Raw genomic sequence first — 19,501 nt, forward strand, 5'->3', positions numbered from 1 at the left:
TCTCTCTCTCTCTCTCTCTCTCTCTCTCTTTCTCTCACACTCTTTCTCTTTCTCTCTCTGTCCACCAAGTGCGCGTCGTGCGCGACGAGATTAATACGATTAATACCCTGGGCGTGAGGGGAGTACAGGTGAAACGAAAGTGCCGAAAGTGTGGATACCTCGGACAACAACCCGCCCCCGGCGCTGCCCCCGCGGCGGCCGCTCCGACCGCGTAACGCCGCCGACGCAGACGTCTTAAGGTGCGAGGACGCGCCGCGACGTACGGCGTCGACGGCGACGACGGATAATACGGCAGCGACGGCGGCTACGACGACGACGGCGCCGCCGACGAAGACACCGACGACGCCGACGACAGCGGCCACGGTTGTGCCAGCCACGTTGTCCACGTCCCACGGCTCAACGAACCCCACGGCCGTTGTTCAAGTGTCGCCGCAGCCGCCACTCTTGACGCCGCCCCAATATCCTGCGCCCCCACGGCCCCCTAGTCGTACCGGTGAGTCCATCTCTCTTTTTTTCTTCTCTAAACTCTAAAAAAACTCCGTTTTTACACTCTTTATCTTGTTCTAATTCTTATACCCATTTCTACCAATGTAGATTTATTTTAAACCCATTCAAACTTGTTCTTCATCTTCTTCTAATCCTTTTAACTAGAAAGAGATGAAGAGTTAGTTGAACTGAAGATTAAACTACATTCCTAGAAACAGGTAATAGTCAATTCTCTTTTTTACGATCATCTTAAATAATGTCTTAAGATGCTAATATGATCACGATGATTTGTGATTGGCTTACATCTCAAGACTGTATACTTGAGACGATCTTAAATATAAAAACTATGAAAATACCGGCTTATAACTTTTTTTTTTCGATTTCACGTCCCGGTAACGAGCTGGGTACGATGATAGAAGGACAGAATGATCACTTCTTGATCAATTAGGACTTACGTGCGATTAAGAATAACGGCGTTTGACAAGGGTAACTCGCTCCCACGAGGTTCCGATTGTACTGCCGATGAGTGCGCGAAAATTCCTAATCGCCTCCTTCCCTCGACTTTCTTACGGTTCTTCGACTAATACACGATGTACACGATGAAGTGAGTGCTCCTAGTGTTAACTGCTCCACGTGGTCTTACATGTTTGAAGATACAATTCGAAAGAATTACAAGTTTTCAGAATTTTCTTAAAATCAGTCCTTTAAATTCTTAGAGAACGGGGCTGTATTTTTTAAATCTTACAATTTTCCTCAAGATTTGTTACAATTCGTCATTTTATTGTATTTTCTTGCTTTAAAATATGACTTCAGCGTCATTATAATGACTTTCCATTCTGTAAGGATGATTAAGAAAGACATTCCATTTTTCTTGCTTTCATCTTTGTCTATCTAAATGAAAACAAAAACGTCTAAATTAACACAAACGTCACATTATCCTTTATGACGTAATGCCATTGTATCACGCTACCGGCACAAATACGGTAATGTGGTTGCCATTATAATAGCATTACGACTATCATTGGCGGGCATCGTAGCGAACGAAATGGATGATATTAACATTCCACCGAATATAATACCCTCCGGTGACGATGGTCGACCAGGATTTATCAAGCAGCGTATGATTTCGTCGGAAAAATGACGTCCGGGATGGACGGGTGTCGGGCAAATGACCCGGACCAACTGGCTTCCCGACGCTTCTCTTTTTATTCCATCCGTCGCTCCGAGTTTCTGTTTATTTGTCCATGTTCCGTGACCGACGAGAGGAGAAGCAGGATTTCATAATGAGCGCATAACAGCCGATTCACAGTGTGCTAGTATCATTAATAAGAGCGTACCGGAGCTTAGCAGATGTCCTCTTGAAACGTTGCGAGTTGAGTTGTAAAAAAATTGTTAGTATTTCGAATGTCTACTTAATTGCTCTAAAATTAATAACGTAAAATGTATGTATTAACATAAATATTCGTAATAAGCACACACAAGCATGTTGTCTCATTTAACAATTCATTGAATTTGAAGATGAATTTCTATCTCATTGAACATTTCATTCAATTGAAAGAGATACTTCGTGTGAATATGTGTTTCAACTAAATACAATAAAAATGCTCGAGTTTAAACACCGCAGCTATAATATGTCATCATTCCAATGTGAAACTATAATAGATAGCATATTTTCTCGAATTTTCTACGATGGTAGAAATCGGTCCAAGATCTCGAATAGAGAAAGAATGAACTTTCTTATGATTGAGTCTTGCAATTTTTTTTTCTTCGAAAAACTAGGCGCATCAAGTAATTGGACCAAGGAAATCAAGGAAAAGTTTTTACATTTTTTGAAGAATTAAAATTCTTAGCTTTAAAAAAATGTAATATGTGTACATCACATCTTTGTAGCTTTGGAATATTACCAACTGAACAATCAAATGCAAGCAGCGTTCACAACAGTTAAGTATTTTATTGCGTTTTACTATGTTTAATTGCTCTTTCGATAAAATATTTAACAATTTATAAATTAGATTGAAAATAAAAAAAATTTCAAAATATTAAAAGTCAGGGGAACAAAATTTTGTTTAGAAATCAGAGAGAGATAATGAAAGTTTAGGATGAGGAAATTTGTGGCGACTCTGACTAAGGATTAACAAATCACGTTTCAACGACTTGTTCACTCGACCAATGTGATTGGTCAATTCTTTCTCCATTCGAGATCTTAGAGTGATTTCTAGTGATCGTGGACACAAGGCTTTACGCTCGCGGTACTATGTGTACTATTTATACGGCGCATTCGGTTCTCTTGGCAAAACGCGGATGGAACATCTGGAAGCGAGGAGACTCACGTCGGCGAGAGAGAAAGAGAACGCCGGGTAAATCTGGAAACCGCGTGCTGTGCGCGCGGCGTGCTCGTTTACGAAATTCCGCCTTGTTGTTTCCAAGCTGGCGCTAATCATCGTCGGCCGCGCGCGATATTCGGCGGAAACGGCCGGGAGCGATAAATCTCCGAAAAATATCTGCGTCATTCGCCGGCGGAAATCGATCGAGAAATCGAGTTCTCTTTTTCTCTCGTCTCCGCTCCTTCTATTCGTCTATTATCTCTCACCTTTCCTCCATTAAAAATTACATTAGGATTCGCTCGCCGAATTATGTCGAACATAAAAAAAAAACAAACGATCATTTCATTTAACTCTCGACATCAACACGTTTCAATATAGTTTTAATATTACATTACAATGTTACTTGTGTCTCTTTAGACTCTCGATTAAAATAAATTGGGGATCTTTTAGAATTTTCCTCATAATCGCCTCTCGTTTCTATTTTTCCTCAATATTTTTTAGTCGTTCACACTTCGATGTATTTTCATTACATATTTGTTTTCAGAGGATTTTCTCGCGGAACATGATAAATCTGCCTGTCTCCTTCTCCGCGTCACTATCTCTCTCTTGGACGAGGTCGCGCGACTTCGTGCCAACTCCATCGACGGTTAGACGAGCGTGACTCGTTGCGCGCATTGAGTCACACTACGCTTTCATAGAGACCGAACCAGTCACAGGGGCGAAGCGGTGAATGAAACCCACAGGTGTAGAAAGTTCGCGAGAAAGTTGCCGTCGCCTTTCCGTTCGTAAAACTCACACCGTCGCGCACACGCACGTGTACTCGCTCTCGTGCATACGTCCTCCTCTCACTCTTTCGTCATTACGGCCGTTATTGATTGTGCAGACCGAAATCCATTCTCGTTGAATTTCTAAAAGCGGTGTTTACCTTACCGATAAGATTTCTATAAAAATATCTTTTTAATCTCTCTTCATTTCTGACGCTTTGATTTTCTAGTATCTCTCAACGAGTACTAATTACTCGTTATCATCGTTTTATTTTTAGAACCGAAAGTGTCGTAGGACCGTCAAATAAAACAACGAATCGCTGGAGAATTATATTGCCTATAAAGTATATATCACTGTGAATGCGTTCGCGCGCCACTAAATCTTTTGCAATAGGCGAGCCGTATCCGCGCGAGACACCCGTTATAGCGCGGGTGTCCGTATGCGTGTGCATACGGCTTATTGACACAGAGGCTCGCTCGCTCGCTCTCATTGGCACCACATGCCGTGAATGCCACTCGGCTCGGAGTCGCACACGCGGCCCCGTGTATGCGTACGTGCACGTATCTTCTTACGTGCAAACCTCGCGACGATACACATCGATTGCGTTCGGCAACCGAGAAGGTGGATATTAACGCGTGGATATTCTTGCCATTCTCGCGGAATCGCAGCGGCTGCGCGCACACGCACACGCACACGCTCTCGCGCGCCATATACGCCGCGAAGTCGATCCGGCATGAATGAAACCATGATTTCCACGCATGACGCAAAAGTAGGCGACTCGAGTGGCGGGACAAGGTGCGGTGCAACGCGGGGCGAGGCGGAGCGACGCGTGAAAACGAGTAGAGGCCTCGACTCTCGGTGTGAATTTTTCACGGCATGACTTCACTTCTATACGGAGTCTCATTGACAACTCACCGACGGACATTCTTCGCGATAATTAATTTACAAATATCGCGCAAATGAACAATGCGTAATTGTCGTTTCTCGTAAAAGTGTTGCAACGTCGCAACACAACAATTACCTGCGCGCTAATGACGCTCTTGATCTTACGATGAATTAAGGACTGCGCACAATGGAAGAAATATTAGGAGTAGGAATAAGTATTATAATTTTAACTCATCAGAAATTGGTTACAGGATTTCTAATATATTAAAATCGTATAGCATTTATATTTTCTCTATTGTACGCAGGGTCTTGATTTATTATATTTTATATTAGAATTCTGATTGTTCTGAGAGATGGGAAATAATAACCATTTTGGATAAAGTCTGTTAACCCTCTGTTCCTTTTTGTTTTACTTAAACTCCCGTGGTGAACGTCATATCGCAGTTAAAGAGTGAACAGCAGGAAAAGCGAATATATATGCATATCGGTAGCTGTTATATTGCGCATAATGACCGTTGCCCTCATTTATTCATCGCCTCGTCATAGGTAGGAAACGGTTTCCAAGATAGTCCGGAAGTCGACACTCATTCACAAAGTATTTATATTTGAGTTGTTTATTGCCATACTAATCGCCTAAATACACTGTGAGGGAGTGGAGTGGAAAAAAAAATGTTTTATCAATACGCATTCGATTGTTTTATCACTTAAAAATGTATTCGCTGTACAAGATTAAGTCGAGGAGAGTTTAAAGCAGCATTTCCACGATGCTTCGTTGAAACGTCGTCGTCGTGTAACAACTATTTGTTCATCTCCAATTTTCGAGGGCTTAACAATTTATCTAACTTATGATATTTATCTAACACGACAAATCGAACACGAGAAGAAATATATACGTCGAAAATTGCTGTATAGGAATAAAAGAAACGCAAAAATATTACACGTATATGTTTGATGATTCTTTCACAAAAGAATCGACCTTCTTTTACTTCTCTATTACCTAGCAAAAAGCTAATCATTGTAATGACGCACGCGATGATGTTGAATACCTATCTCGTAACTATTCTGTATATTCGCGGTTGCAATTCAATTGCAATTTTACTATGATAAATCTATTGGAACATCCGCGGCCTTCTGGCAATGACGTGTCTCTCTTTTAAGCACGATATATCGATACCTGGATCGTGTTAATCAATACAATAAGTAATTCTACACGCGAGCGCCCCGCAAACGTACTCTCGATAGTCTCGATATCCTAAGGCTAAACCTATCGAGCTCTCTCGATTCCAGTAGCGGATCGAACTCGCGCGCTCGAATCTCGCTATGTAATCGCGCACTCTCTCTTTCTCTCCCCCCGTCTCTTTACTCTACCCGCCCTATCTCCCTCCTTCTCGCACCTTCTCTTATTCTCTTTCACTCTCTCTTTCTCGTTCAAGTAACACGAGAATACCACCGCCACGCTATCTTCATGTTTGCCAACTCCGTTATCTCACGTTCCTCCATTTCGATCTCCTCTCTCCTTCTATCCTCTTTGCCCTCCCCCCCTTCTCTCTCTCTCTCTCTCTCTCTCTCTCTTTCTCTTTCTCACTCACTTTTTGCTCACAATCTTTTCTCCTTGTCTATGTCCTGTCGACTCGTTTCTTCCTCTTTGGTCTGGTTTTGCGCGAGCAGCGAGTGCAATGGCAATCTACGAGCAAGTCGTCGTTATGCGTTGTCGCGTCACATCCGGCCTCTCCGCGATCATTCCCTTTCTTTCTCTCTTTCTCTTTCTCTCTCCCTTTCTTTCCCTCTGCCGATCGTCCGTCCTTCCCTCTCTCTCACCGCGCCTTTCATTCATTTACCGTGCGGCTCGAGTGTCTCTGTTTCTAGCACTCCTCTTCATCGACCTGTCCGAAGAATTCGTTACGCGTCATCGATCCAAGTGTCTCGTTCTCCTTTTCTTTCCCTCTCATTGCAGTTACTCGACGGCTATTCTGTTGGACCAATTTGTTCATTCTTTATCCATCTTTTCTATTCTATCTCTTTTCCCAGGTAAATAATGATATCTCGAGACAATATAAACTATCCAGAATTCGTCATACGTTCGTAAAAAATCTTTTATTCACAACGATACTATCGTCCTGTGAAGTATTGATCTCTTCTCCCGGTACACCCAGTATATCTCAAGGCAGAGATATTTCTTTTTTCCCTTCTTATCTATCTATCTTTTTCTTCTCGCCTTCGTCCGATTACTCCGAGTGAGGGGATACGATGGGGTTGGATTGGAGCAGCTTGACGAGGCATTTCGTCGATTTTCGACCGGAAGTTTGGACATATCGGTGAGCTTTTCGAAACAATGATTTTCGGCGGAATAATGATTATCGTATTGGGAGCGATGAATTATGGGGACGATAATTAATCAATCATTAACGTGAGTTCATATGGCAAAACCGATCGATGTAACGTAGATAACGACATGATTACAAAATCGCATCGATAAAATAAATACGTTGTCGCGAGCAAGCTGGAGTTTGTGTCTACTTTTTCAAACTGATTACAAGTATATCTATTAAAAGTAATTCCGATGTTAAAATTCAAATTCCATTGAAGAGTAAGATTCTTCCATAAAGCATAAAGTATAAAAAGATCAACCAATTAGAGTTTTTTATTTTAAGGAAAGAAAGGAAACGAAAGACTTTGATTGATTTATTTTCTTATGCCTTATGTGTTATTCGTTATGCAAGACTATGTGTTCTTTTCTATTTTTCATTTCTTTTCCATACTTTTATAATATATGTTTTATAGTGCATATGATGGCTCTTTTTACATCAACTATGTGTTGTTATAACAGTAAAAATTAATTTTTTGTAATAATCGAGAATAGAATAATTGACGTTGGAATGATCGAAATTATTTGTCGAAGAGGGAGGTATTGTATAACATGCAAAACGATTCAAATTATATTCGTGATGATAGCGCTCATATCGGATGAATGATATGTATGTAAAAAACGGTCGAGGTGAACGGAGGTGAGATAAACGAGATAAACTTATTTCCGGTGCACCGTCAGTGAAAAACAGACGCTGGCGTGATGTCGTAGTATGCGTTATCCTTCTTACATATATATTCGTACATATATAATAAGAGGGACATTTCCTTTTTAGTTTATTGCTTCGTATCGCATGCGATTTCCCGCGTCAAGTGATACTTCTAATTGCTGTCGCGCAAAATTACTCTCATGTCACACTTATCGACATGCGTCGATGGTGTATATTCGCGATTCGCGAAATGGATACGCGAAGAAACGAGAATAGAACGTACGTCACGAATTAGGTGCGGTCTTGACAATTACATTCTGCTTTTATCCTAACGATGTCACGAGCTTTCAACTTAAAAGGATTAACTCTCGTGTGCACCACACCTACTTCCTTTCTGTACAAAAATATACTCGGTCTCCTCCGGGAATGTATATATAGTTCCTTATTATATAATTCCAACGCAAACACTCGAGTTCTGTAGTATACCTTCGAGATGAAAAATTCAGAAATATCATGGCCTGTCCCAGTAAATAATCCGACGAGAGGCAGCTTTTGAGAATAATGCCAAATTAGCAGGATCGCAGTGCAATTAACAGTTTTGAAGATTTCAATTCATTGTCAGAAGTAGTGCGGAATAATTACTCGTTTCTTCTGCTACATCGTAAGTTATCGATTTAGAGATTACCCATGCGATTCCTTTGAATCACGTATTATCAGAAAGGGGATAGATACACGATATCTACAACTTTGTTTTATTCAGCATTTTCTTCGCGCGCGCTGCACGGATGGGGTCAATGCGACTCGATGCGTGTCTAGTCAAGAGTTAAGAGAGTGAGAATCGATTCCATTGCATTATGTCTGTTTTTTTTTTTATCGCATTTTCTTCCCGTTGTCTCTCTTCAGTGCCTCTTCGCATCCGTTCCCCCTTTTGTGTACATATATATATGCAACTCTTTTACTGCCTCTGCCCTGCGCCTCATTCTCGGCTTCTTTAACTTTTCCCTGGCCGTCCTTGGGGGGGAAAGGGAACGTTGACCCCTCGCTGGTTCCTCACAGGCGCGGTCTCGCTCGAGGTTTCATTCAGAATACGACGCCGAGAGCGAAATCCTTCGTCGATATGTACTATAAGGAGTGATGCGGCGAAAGTGCGTGAATATATATATATATATATATATTCGCCGACTTGGACTATACAAAATCGTTCCAAACTTATCGAACTATTATATTCTAGCTGGAAAGTCTCTGATAAAAATTTAATGTATTTTTTTGAGCAAATTTACTGAACAATTATATTAATGCCCGCTTCTACCGATGTAGGTTAATTTTAATTTTCGATTTAACTTTATCTTTTTCTAATTCTTAAAACTAGGAAAAGATGCAGAGTTGGTTGAACAGAGATAAAAAAACTACTTCGGTAGAAACGGGAATAACTCTGTCTAGTAACTGAGAAGTAAAACTACTTAGGATTCCATTCAAGATGTAACGTACGCACACTGCCTTCAGTTTTTGCGCACCAAAGATGAACAAAGTCTGAAGCCGTTTATTGAATAAAACAAGGCAATAAATGAACTACGCAATATTTTATTAATAGTAGACAATGACAGGTGTCTGGACAGGTGTCTGCATATTTTTTGTCAGGAAAACTGCCTCAATCTGAATGAAAGTCTATCGAGTTCTTATCCATTTCCTTATACGCAGTATTGTTACAACCGATGAGAATACAATAATATTAAGCAATACAACTACTGGGATAAGTATTTAGAAAAACTTACATACATATTTCTATTAAGAATTATTATTCCTCATCATCAATATTGAATGAGACCTTTAATTAAACTGTCAAAAGTTTCATATACGTTATCAGCGAATTAAACTTTACGAGAAAGCATAAACGAGTAACATAACTTTACACCATAGTTAATTTTAAATAAGCGGATTGTGTGTAATCTTACATATAGTTGAGATCTTACGAAGAGATCAAAGGTTCGCGTTTCACCGCAAAATTTGTCCGAACGGGAATAAGATTAAGATTGGCATTTGTATATAGGACATGCTCGACTAAGCACAGAAACGCGGCTGCCACACTTCCGTTTATTTTCCCACTTACGATTGACGGTATTGCGCGAGTCCGGCGCCGAAGTTGCGAGCGGCCGAGCGCTGGTTTTCAAGACGAGGCGCGCACTGATCAATGATCGACGTCAATGGTGGACGTAGAATTGATTGATTGGCGCTTGAGCGAAGGCCGACGGGAATAGAGAACGCGAGCGAGCGGGCGGACGAATGACTTGAATTAAACGGAGACTTAATGAACCTCGTTCGAATGGGAGTCGCCGGCTTTAAATAGGACGGCAGAAGCCGAGCGAGCAAATTTGAAGAGCACGACGAGCGTGTCATGGACGCGGAGGCGCGCGTGAACGCCGTGAACGCGTATCTTCGCGTGGATCCGCTTTATTTTAAGTAGGCGAGCCTGAAAATAAATTAGACCCTTAGATCAATGAAAGACAGCCTCCGGTTTCAGATACCAAGGATATACAGACTGCCTCTTTTTTTTTCTCACAAATGGAGTGTGTTTTCTGTAATTCTAATTTCAGTCCCTTTTTTTTAACATTTTTACATTTAATTAATAATTTTATTTTAAAAGTTTGAAATTGTATTTGTTATCATCAGCTAAAACTAATTCTTATATGCATAATGTCATTTGAAATGCACTATGCCTTACGTATATTTACAAGATTTTTAAACGGTTGAAAAATTATATAAGCAGTTATTATATTTGAGAGATGTTTTTTCGCCAATGTTGAAGCATAAATTGTCGGAATAAAATTTAACTAACGCTTCCGATATACGCGCGACGATCAGTGAATTACTGTCGGATATCACGACATAAAATATCATCACAATGAGACCGTAACATTGAATGAAACCACTCGATAGTGCACTCAGACTTCATTGCAATGCAAATTTTGTTGCGTAAATCTCACCGCGTAAACACGTTCAATCCACGTTATCCCTTAGAGGGATTTTGAATTTTCACACATTTTCGCTTGTTCGCGCCTCATTTCAATGGGATCTCGTTGGTCCACGCCGAAAATGGAGGCATGCCACCTCAAGGCATAAATTCCAGAACGGGTATATCATTCGGCATTAATGAGCCGATAAACATTAAGTCGCGTCGTGGAATTCGCGCAATAGCGCGTCCTAATGCGTGCAGCGTGCGTGCGAAAAGGGAAAAGCGAAAAGAGAGAAAAGAGAAAAAGGGAAGAGGAAAAAAAAAAGAAGGAAAAGGCGAATCGCGTGCGTCGCGCGTATACTCGTCGACCGCTATAAATACGTAAGATGCAGCCGAATGCGGGCCGCGTGCGTGTGCCCGCGCGTACGCACGCCCACATGCGTGCGCGCGCGTGCGTGTAATTCCGACGTTCCAGCGTTTCTCCGCGCGTATACGACGCCGCTTGAATGCCGAAAATAGTTTTTCGCATGCGAGAGAGGAGGCGAGCGCGTGGGTCGACGTGCGTAGGCGCACACCTCGTGTATGTGTGTGTGTGTGTGTGTGTGTGTGTGTGTTTATATTTTATATTTATTTTTTATGTATACTTTTTTCAATCGTATTTTCCACGCATATCGCTGAGAAAAATATCTGATTGGATTAATTAAAATTTTGATTAAAAGTGAATGAATTAGAATTTTTTTTATTATCGATATAATATTAATGTAATATTATCTTTAACCTCGGCTCACTTTATTATTCTTTATCTTTTTCTAATGTTCACTTTTACGCAATGTAGATTGATTTTATTCTCGGTTTCAGTTATTCTTTATCCTTTTTTAATTTTTAGAACTAGAAAAAGATAAGTAAGCTAAATAAAATTAAAATTAATCTATACAGTGGTAGAAATAAGCACAAGTCTCTAAAAATGAGAAGAAGATAAAGTAACCGAGATTAAAGTTTATCTTACATTGTACAATCGAGCCTAAATGGAATTCTATAGTTGAGATAAACAGAATTCTGAGTGATATAATCGAAATCTTTTGATTCATCTATATTTTCAACAAAATTTTTTTCACTACACGTATATGCTTAGCTAAATATCAGTGTAAGTACGTTTCAGAATCATGCATTCATTATTTGGCTTTCTAATAGTGCAGGAAATACTTAAAGAATAATTGCCTAGATAGCGAGGTTCGATTTTTCATTAATAATTATGAGATTATAGAGAATAACGAGATATCGATGAATGAATATATTATGCTTTCTCAATGTCACCATCATGCATGAATTTCTCAATAATGAAACTCGAACGTTTTTTAAAATCAAAACAGTAACAGTAATTAACGCCAGATGTTTCTTGATTTTATTTCCGTACTTTATACATTTCCGTATGCTGTAATTTCCTATCCATATATTTCTGTTATAATAATCCGATAACCTTAAGCTGTTATGTCAAAGGAATCCGCTTATCTAGAGTTACACTTCCGCTCGCCAGACAGCCAGACTCGTATCTGTATGCAGGTTTTCGTCAAACAACTCGATGGTTACGCCTCTCTTTTTCGATTTCAACGGCAATAAGGTCGTCCCGGAGAAATTCGAGACGAAATATTGGCCTGCTTGTTCTTGCTCGTATCTGAAAGATATCTCGTGAAGGTTCGTCCCTGCTCAGGAGAATACGCAAAAAACGGGATACGGTCCGACATACAACTGACACACGCGCTCACGCATACACACGTGTCGAGGGAGACGATCGCGGGGCAGATATATAAACTTTCTCGCGAATATCGCGCCTTGTGGAACGAGTGGGTGGTTGGTTGGTCGGTCGTTCGGTCGGTCGGTCGGTCGGTCGGTTGGTTGATTGGTTGGTTGGTTGGTTGGTTGGTTGGTTGGGCGAAGACCCCGACCATATGGCGTCCACATTCCGTTTCTCGGATGGCAGAGTGATCGTGCGAGCGAGTGAGTCGAAGCATTCGCTTGCTTGTGGGTGAGCCTGCCGAAGGAAGAGGCACGTAGTACGTTTAACTCTTTCGGCCCTAAACTCTCTTCCCAGCGGCGGCGGGGGATCCAATGAGGATATATTCCGCTTCATGCCTCGTGTCGTTTGAGTCGTTTCCCGGCGATGCCGACGAGCACCGGGAAAAACTTCCCTTCCCGGTACTCGGAGGTTCTTAACCCTGCCCACGCGTAAACGCGTAAAACCCACGCGCGAACGCGTGAAAATAATTAAACAGAATTTAACGCTCGCCGATTCCGCGTCGAGGAAAAATTAAGCAGCGATGATTATAAAATGAAGGAAGTATGCACAGGATATGATTGTGTGAAATATTATTCTTCTCGAGAACTGCACTCTTGGACTTCCTGCCAGTCTGAAAGAATAATTCTTGATAAATTTATATTTAAAATCCTATTGTTAAGTAAAGTAAGGCAAGGTAATTTGAATAGGTTAGGTTAACAGAAATTTTAAAATTATGTAAGAAATTGAGGTCGCGTAATATATTCAGTTAACCTCTTGGTGACGAATTTGTGAAAATCAGAAAATTTTATTTGATGTTTCAAATATATTTATTTAAAAAATATATTAAAACAAATATAATACTAGGAAATATTTGCTATTTTAATTTTCTTTATTTTTGTTATTCCCTAGAAAATATTCACTCCTAATAGGACCATACTTTGCTAAACAGTCACACTGAGAAAAAAATATTATTGATTCAATTAAAGTCTATATTACGAGCTGTCATTAACATAGTAATTAATTCATGCATATTTTTATTGACATAAAGACCTTATTGAAATAATAATTTATGCCTTTATATTAATAAAAATATACATGAATTATTGAATTAAATACTTATGCTAACGACCGTAATACAGATTTTAATTGAATCAACAGCATTTTTTTCTCAGTGCAGGTAAAACTATAAAACTATAAAACACATATGTGCCAGTCATAATGGAAGAAACTCACCGTGATTTCTTTCGCTACGGTGACAGTATCCCTTAAAAGATTGACATACAAAATATGCATTATTAGTGCAATAGAATATATTTTACATATTAATTTGTTTGAATACATTATGCGATATATCTCAATCTTTTATACAATTTCAAAATTTCTGTTAATCTATCGAAATTATCCCGCTTTACCCTACATATCTTAATTTGTAATTTGTTTCAAGATTTGAGATGCTTGAATATTATGTCGATTTTGTGTCACGCATCTATAAGATGCAGAAGATATTTTCAGAATCGCATTTGTATTCACGAAATTAGTGCCAGCGTGTGCAATACAATTTCAAATTTAAAGTTTCTGCTCGACGTAAAATTCTCTTTTGTAGTATCCTTGGAATGGGACTTTGCCAACTGTGTGTAAGACGAGGTTTATATTCCATTATGAGACTTGGAAGGTTGGGTGTATCGTTGTCGGTGACTTGAAACTGCGGATGCAGGTACCTAGAACAATATCGGACTGTAAGCAGGTATCACACTGCAGCCAACGGAAAAACCGGAAGACGCAGGGATGTCCATTGTCCCCTTGTACTTCGCACGCCTCTCATTCTACTGAAATCCTTTTCCCCGAAAATGTCTTCGTTATACCGTCACTTCGGGTCGTCGGTTTTACCTGCGGATTTCTTAGCTGTAACATATAATGGCTGCGTAATGAGGTGCGTCGTAAAGAATGAGACATAGAAAAAAAAATTCTTCTTTCTACTAAGAAAACATTCCAAAAATGCTTAGAATGATTTCATAATGCGATACACTTTCCATTATTAAGGATCGTGTTTATCGATCATCGAAAAATGTAAAATTTCCGACAGAGTCAATTAATTATCGAGAACGTTTTTTTCCTCGACGAAGTTCAGATGACTTGATCTTGAAAATGAATGCAATGATTGCATATGACATTTAAAAGCAGAATTAATAAAAATCATATTTTAAACTGTTTAAAACATAATCGACATGTTTAAATATGTTTCTCTATAATACTGTAAATATATATGTAGCACAATTGTATTTGGACTCTCGAATTTTAAACAATACAAAAAGATAAATATAATAGGCTAATGAGAATGGTCAGCAACGATAAACGGCGCAATTATTTAGTGAACAATCAATCCAATATCTGAGTATTGATTGTTCACTATATATGTAACATTAAAAACATGAAAAAAACAATCACAATGATGGAACAAGCTACGAGCCCTTGTTTTTTTTTCATGAGCCTTGTTACAATTGATATATTGAAAAAAATCGTTTTATTTAAAAAAAAACATTGTTTCTTATGAACTCTGTTTAAAAATTACCTCCTAATTTTTCTCCCTCTTATTTAATATTACTCTATCTTTCCTATATAATGTTATGATAAATCAAACATATGTTTTGCATTTGAAAACGTATAGACCATCATGCTCGTGATTTCATTGATCGCTCGATCAGACTATTAGTTGCAAATCAATTGTAGCCAAGTGCTCGTTTACCCATTGATCCATATTATTTTATTGCTACGACGAGAAGGACGACGCTTTTGCAGACGCTATGGGCTACAAGCGTGCACGCACGCACGCACGCACGCACGCACGCACGCACGCCGCGTAGGCGTCGTCTGGGTGGTATCCGGTGTTGCGTGTCCGTATGCTCGCCCTTTATTATATCTTTCTCTCTTTCTCATTTCCTCCGTTGCCTCTATTTCGCGTGTTTTCCTAACCCTACGCAGTCATCGAATTTCTACAATCCTTTTAGCAAGCGTCCTTCCGTCCAGTACATACATAGGGTAATTCGAGAAGCTGAAACAATATTTATTGTGAATAAAAAGATTTATGTATACACGTCTGATTCTGGATCATGGTAAAGTTGTAAAAGCTTCCGATTTCAAGAACAAAATACTTTGTCATGTATTACAAGTCAAAATAGAATCAATCGTTTATTATCATTTTTAAATGTATTATTTTTTAAATTTAATCCTTCTCTAGAAGGAGACAGATTGTTTGGAAAATAGACCAGTATATGATACATTTATTGACATTCTGGAGCAAGTCCTCTAGAAACGTACAGGCAAGAAATGCAATAAGAATACAACGAAAAAATAATGATGCAAAGAAAACAAAAGACGAATAATACAAAGAAGACACAAAAAAGAAAAATAATATAGAAAAAATGGAATAGATATAGAAAAATAAAAAGCAAGTAAATAATAATGATAAAATTATAATAATGAGGAAGTGGAAGAGAAAAATTACAATAAAAGAATTTAGATGTTAAGAGAGTGAGTTTTAGGGATACATTCGGGATTAATCTTTTTTTCAGACGAACGCCCAATATATCCGTTACATTGCGGATAGTTTTCAATGCGATAAATCGCAAGGTGGATTACGAGGGTAAGTTGAGAATCGACGATTCCCGTGGAATAATTTTCGCGCGCGTCCCGCCATCGTTTTCCAAGCTGTAGCGGTTTTTTTTTTTTTTTTTTGCGACACTTGAGAGCAAAACGTATGCCCCACGCGGCGAGAACGCCGCGACAGATGTTTTCGATTCGCCCCATTCGTCGCTTCGTTCGTGACACTGTGACTATACGTTCATAAAATTCGCTTGCACAACGCATTATCCACAGAATCCCGTAATCCTCTGACGAAACAACGTCCGAACCATATGAGACCATATATCGTCGCTAAGCTCGCAAGTGTTCCGAGTCCTTTCGGAGAGTTTTTTCTTGACAAAGACGCGTTCAACGTCATTTCGGTAAACTATCTATGAAAGCAGATATTTAAATATTTTCGATGATGAAAAAATTCTTCTTTGAATTCTTCTTTGTCGGAAAAAGATTATGCATTGAAATTTGTAAAATGCTCTAAAGTTTTATTATGTCCTAGTAGAGTGCAAATAAACTTATAGAATTCAATTTCTTATCTCTCTCTTCAGTGATAGAATATTTTTCAGAAATTATTATAAAATTTGTCATTTTTAATGTAATTTATATGTTCAAGTATACAAAACAGAATACTGTATCATTAAATTTAAAATAGCCAAAGAACAAAAATAAGGAAACTTGTGAAAAATATAACTTTAAAATGTAATTTGAAAATAATCAATACACGGAAAAAATATTCTATAGTTTAGTAAATAATTGTTGTACAACTAAATATTTAATAACTATAAATATGTATATGTTTATTTGGTACAAATCATTGTATTTAATAATCATTTTTTTATTGGATAAATATTTATTTACTGTAAATAAATGTTTAGTTGGCACTATTCAGATAAATATTTATTAAAATTCAATACATTTTTCTGTATATATGTACATATATATATATATATATATATATATATATTATATAAGAACGAGATTATAATCATAGTCCATAATCATATCCAAGTTGTATAATTTATTAAAATTATTTGCGCGACATCAAAGGATTAAAAGGACATAGAAATAACGAAACGTAGAGGAAGTTGTCGTCGCCATTTACTTATCTGGATGCCTTTGCTGGGCTCGTTCGTGTTACGCTCGCCGCGGAATTGCGGATAGATTTGATCTGAAACGTGCGGGCGCGCTCGCGCTCGCGCACTCGCTCCTCCAAGTTCGTTCGATTATGCGGCAAACAGCGCGACGTTTTCACGTCGAGTCGTACAGGATCTTCGTCGATCCGGGGGGGTTTCTTGGCAGTGGGATATTACCTGGAAACGCGTCGCTACTCTCGCGCGCGATCGCGCCGAACTGAATGTCGCGGCGGAAAGTCGCGTCGGCGTTCAGATCCTAAGATTCACTCTCGCGAACGTCTGTAAAACGAAGCTCGAGATGCCCCAACTAAAATGGGAACTTGAATTGAAACGTTTTCGAAATCGAAAATGCACAAACTTCTTTGTATAATCTTACGGGTATAATCTTTCTAAGTTTCTCATTAGGTACGGTATTGCGTGCAACGTCGACGACGTAAACGACATTTAAATTTTATTTAAACCTGCCAGACTACGAACTTGGCGGATCTTGTTTTTAGCTGTCTCGAACGCTCGAGATGACATAAACAAAAGAAACATCGACAACAATGTGTTTGTTTCAAAGATTGTATAGCCATGCACGTTCGCAATCATAATTCTGTAATCAGAAATGATAGATTTATTTCTTAAGTAACGTTCCTGTCTGAAAGGGACGGAAGAATCAAAATTATCTAAATACAAATACTTTTATTTATTAACATAAAATTTCAGAATAAATATCTTTATGATTTTATTTATCCGCGCATGATATTTGGATGATACAGTTTAAGTTAAAATTACCAATTAGTGCAGGAAAGAATCGTCCAAAAAGTAACTAAAATATATTTAAATATACTTAAATATAGGTACTGATATACAAGAAATTGATATACTATAGGTATAAATACCAGAGAAAAAAGGATCTCGGTACAGTACTTAGATATGTAAATTCGTAGCTAATTACTTGCACAACACTGTTCATAGTGCAAATAATTTTAGTTTATTTTGGTAATTACTGCACAATGATAATATTGGATAATTTTCTTCTATCCCTTTCAAAGATTCCTGCGGATGCAGTAAATTTGGATTCAAATGATTGATTGTTTCAGTCAATCAGACTGAATGCTATCACCATTATTATGCGCAATATTTCATCTTATCTTATTACATCATGTCTATCGCTAGGTACAATTTCTTGTGTATCAGCATCTATATTTTAGTTACTTTTTGGACGATTCTTTCCTGCACTAAATACACTAATTGGTAATTTTAATTTAAACTGTATCATATATCCAAATATTATGTGCGGATATATAAAATCATAAAGGCTTATTTATTCTGAAATTTTATGTTAATAAATAAAAGTATTTGTATTTAGATATATTTAAATACATTTGAAATATCTGTATCTAGATATTTTGTTTTTCTAATACCTGCACCTGTATCTTAATACATTTTTCTCATAATACTTGTACCTATACTTAGGTATGAAAATAAAGTACCTTACAATACTGCAATCAATTTGTTTACGATATATAAAACGGCTCCGTTTTTATAGAAAAATAAAATTGAAAGGAAATATACAAAAATGTGCGCCAAAAAAAATTTATAGCACCGCATGCCATTGGTTTGATGTGGCTGATCTACATCCAAAGAAGAGAATCGTGCATCGTGCTATTCTTTGTCTCGTGCTTTTGACTTTGCTCACTCAAGAGAATGCGAGAAAGAGAGAAAGAGAACGCGAGGCCTTTCTTCCTCCCGATTCCGGGGCCGAAAATAAGCTGATCCAATTCCAGTCGCGGAGGATCCTTGATTTTTCGTCGCCTCTCGCAGCCGTCTCTCGAATTCCGTAAGCACCGGGAGTTTTGCCGGCACGGCGGCGCGGTCATTGTGTAATTGGCTCAACCCGCGAGGCACGCGAGTCCGCCTCCCTCGCGCGCTCGCACACGCGAAATCGGAAATGCTCGAAATAAACCTACGACGCTCCACTCTGACGCACCGCATCGTCCGCGTATACACGCGCTCTTCTTCCCGCGACTGTTAAGTATCAAACGCGACTGTAACCGTCGAGAGAGTAACTCTGGTCACACTGTTTTAAATTTTTTATTCAACATCCACGTATATTCTATCTTGTTTTATCGTATCAATATCAGATCTCACGTTTTTGCCTCTGTTCACCAATCTCTGTCGAATCTCTGCCAATTTAATGTGGCCATTAAACTATTTATTTCTTATTGTTACTCTCTTTGATTCCAGTCGAAATGTGGCTTCTTGTTTTCAAGAAAATGTGTGTGTGTGTGTGTGTGTGTGTGTGTGTGTGTGTGTGTGTGTGTGTGTGTGTGTGTGTGTGTGTGTGTGTCTGACTAGCATACGCTATTCTGTTTTATTCTACTCCAATTTTCCACTCTAATTCACGCGTCTCGTCACTATAAATAAGGATGTTTACTTCCGCAATATTGCGTCATGTCTTGCCCTCAAATATTTCTTAAGTTGACATCCTCGGCGTTGCCTAAGTATCACTATCATCTTGAGACATCAATCCAATTTTGTTAAAATATCAA

At 38.7% G+C, this 19,501-nt stretch overlaps 1 protein-coding gene across 1 annotated transcript in view; it reads left to right on the forward strand.

Moving 5' to 3' along the window:
* LOC108692032 (mucin-5AC) overlaps nucleotides 1–19,501 on the forward strand; it is a 34,337-nt gene that overhangs the window by 370 nt on the left and 14,466 nt on the right. Inside the window, exon 2 of the mRNA XM_018200128.1 lies at nucleotides 141–493. Coding sequence (XP_018055617.1) covers nucleotides 141–493 — 353 coding nt within the window. The remainder of the gene's footprint in view (nucleotides 1–140; nucleotides 494–19,501) is intronic.

The sequence above is a fragment of the Atta colombica genome, unplaced genomic scaffold (genome assembly GCF_001594045.1).
Source record: "Atta colombica isolate Treedump-2 unplaced genomic scaffold, Acol1.0 scaffold58, whole genome shotgun sequence".
Classification (NCBI taxonomy): Eukaryota; Metazoa; Arthropoda; class Insecta; order Hymenoptera; family Formicidae; genus Atta; species Atta colombica.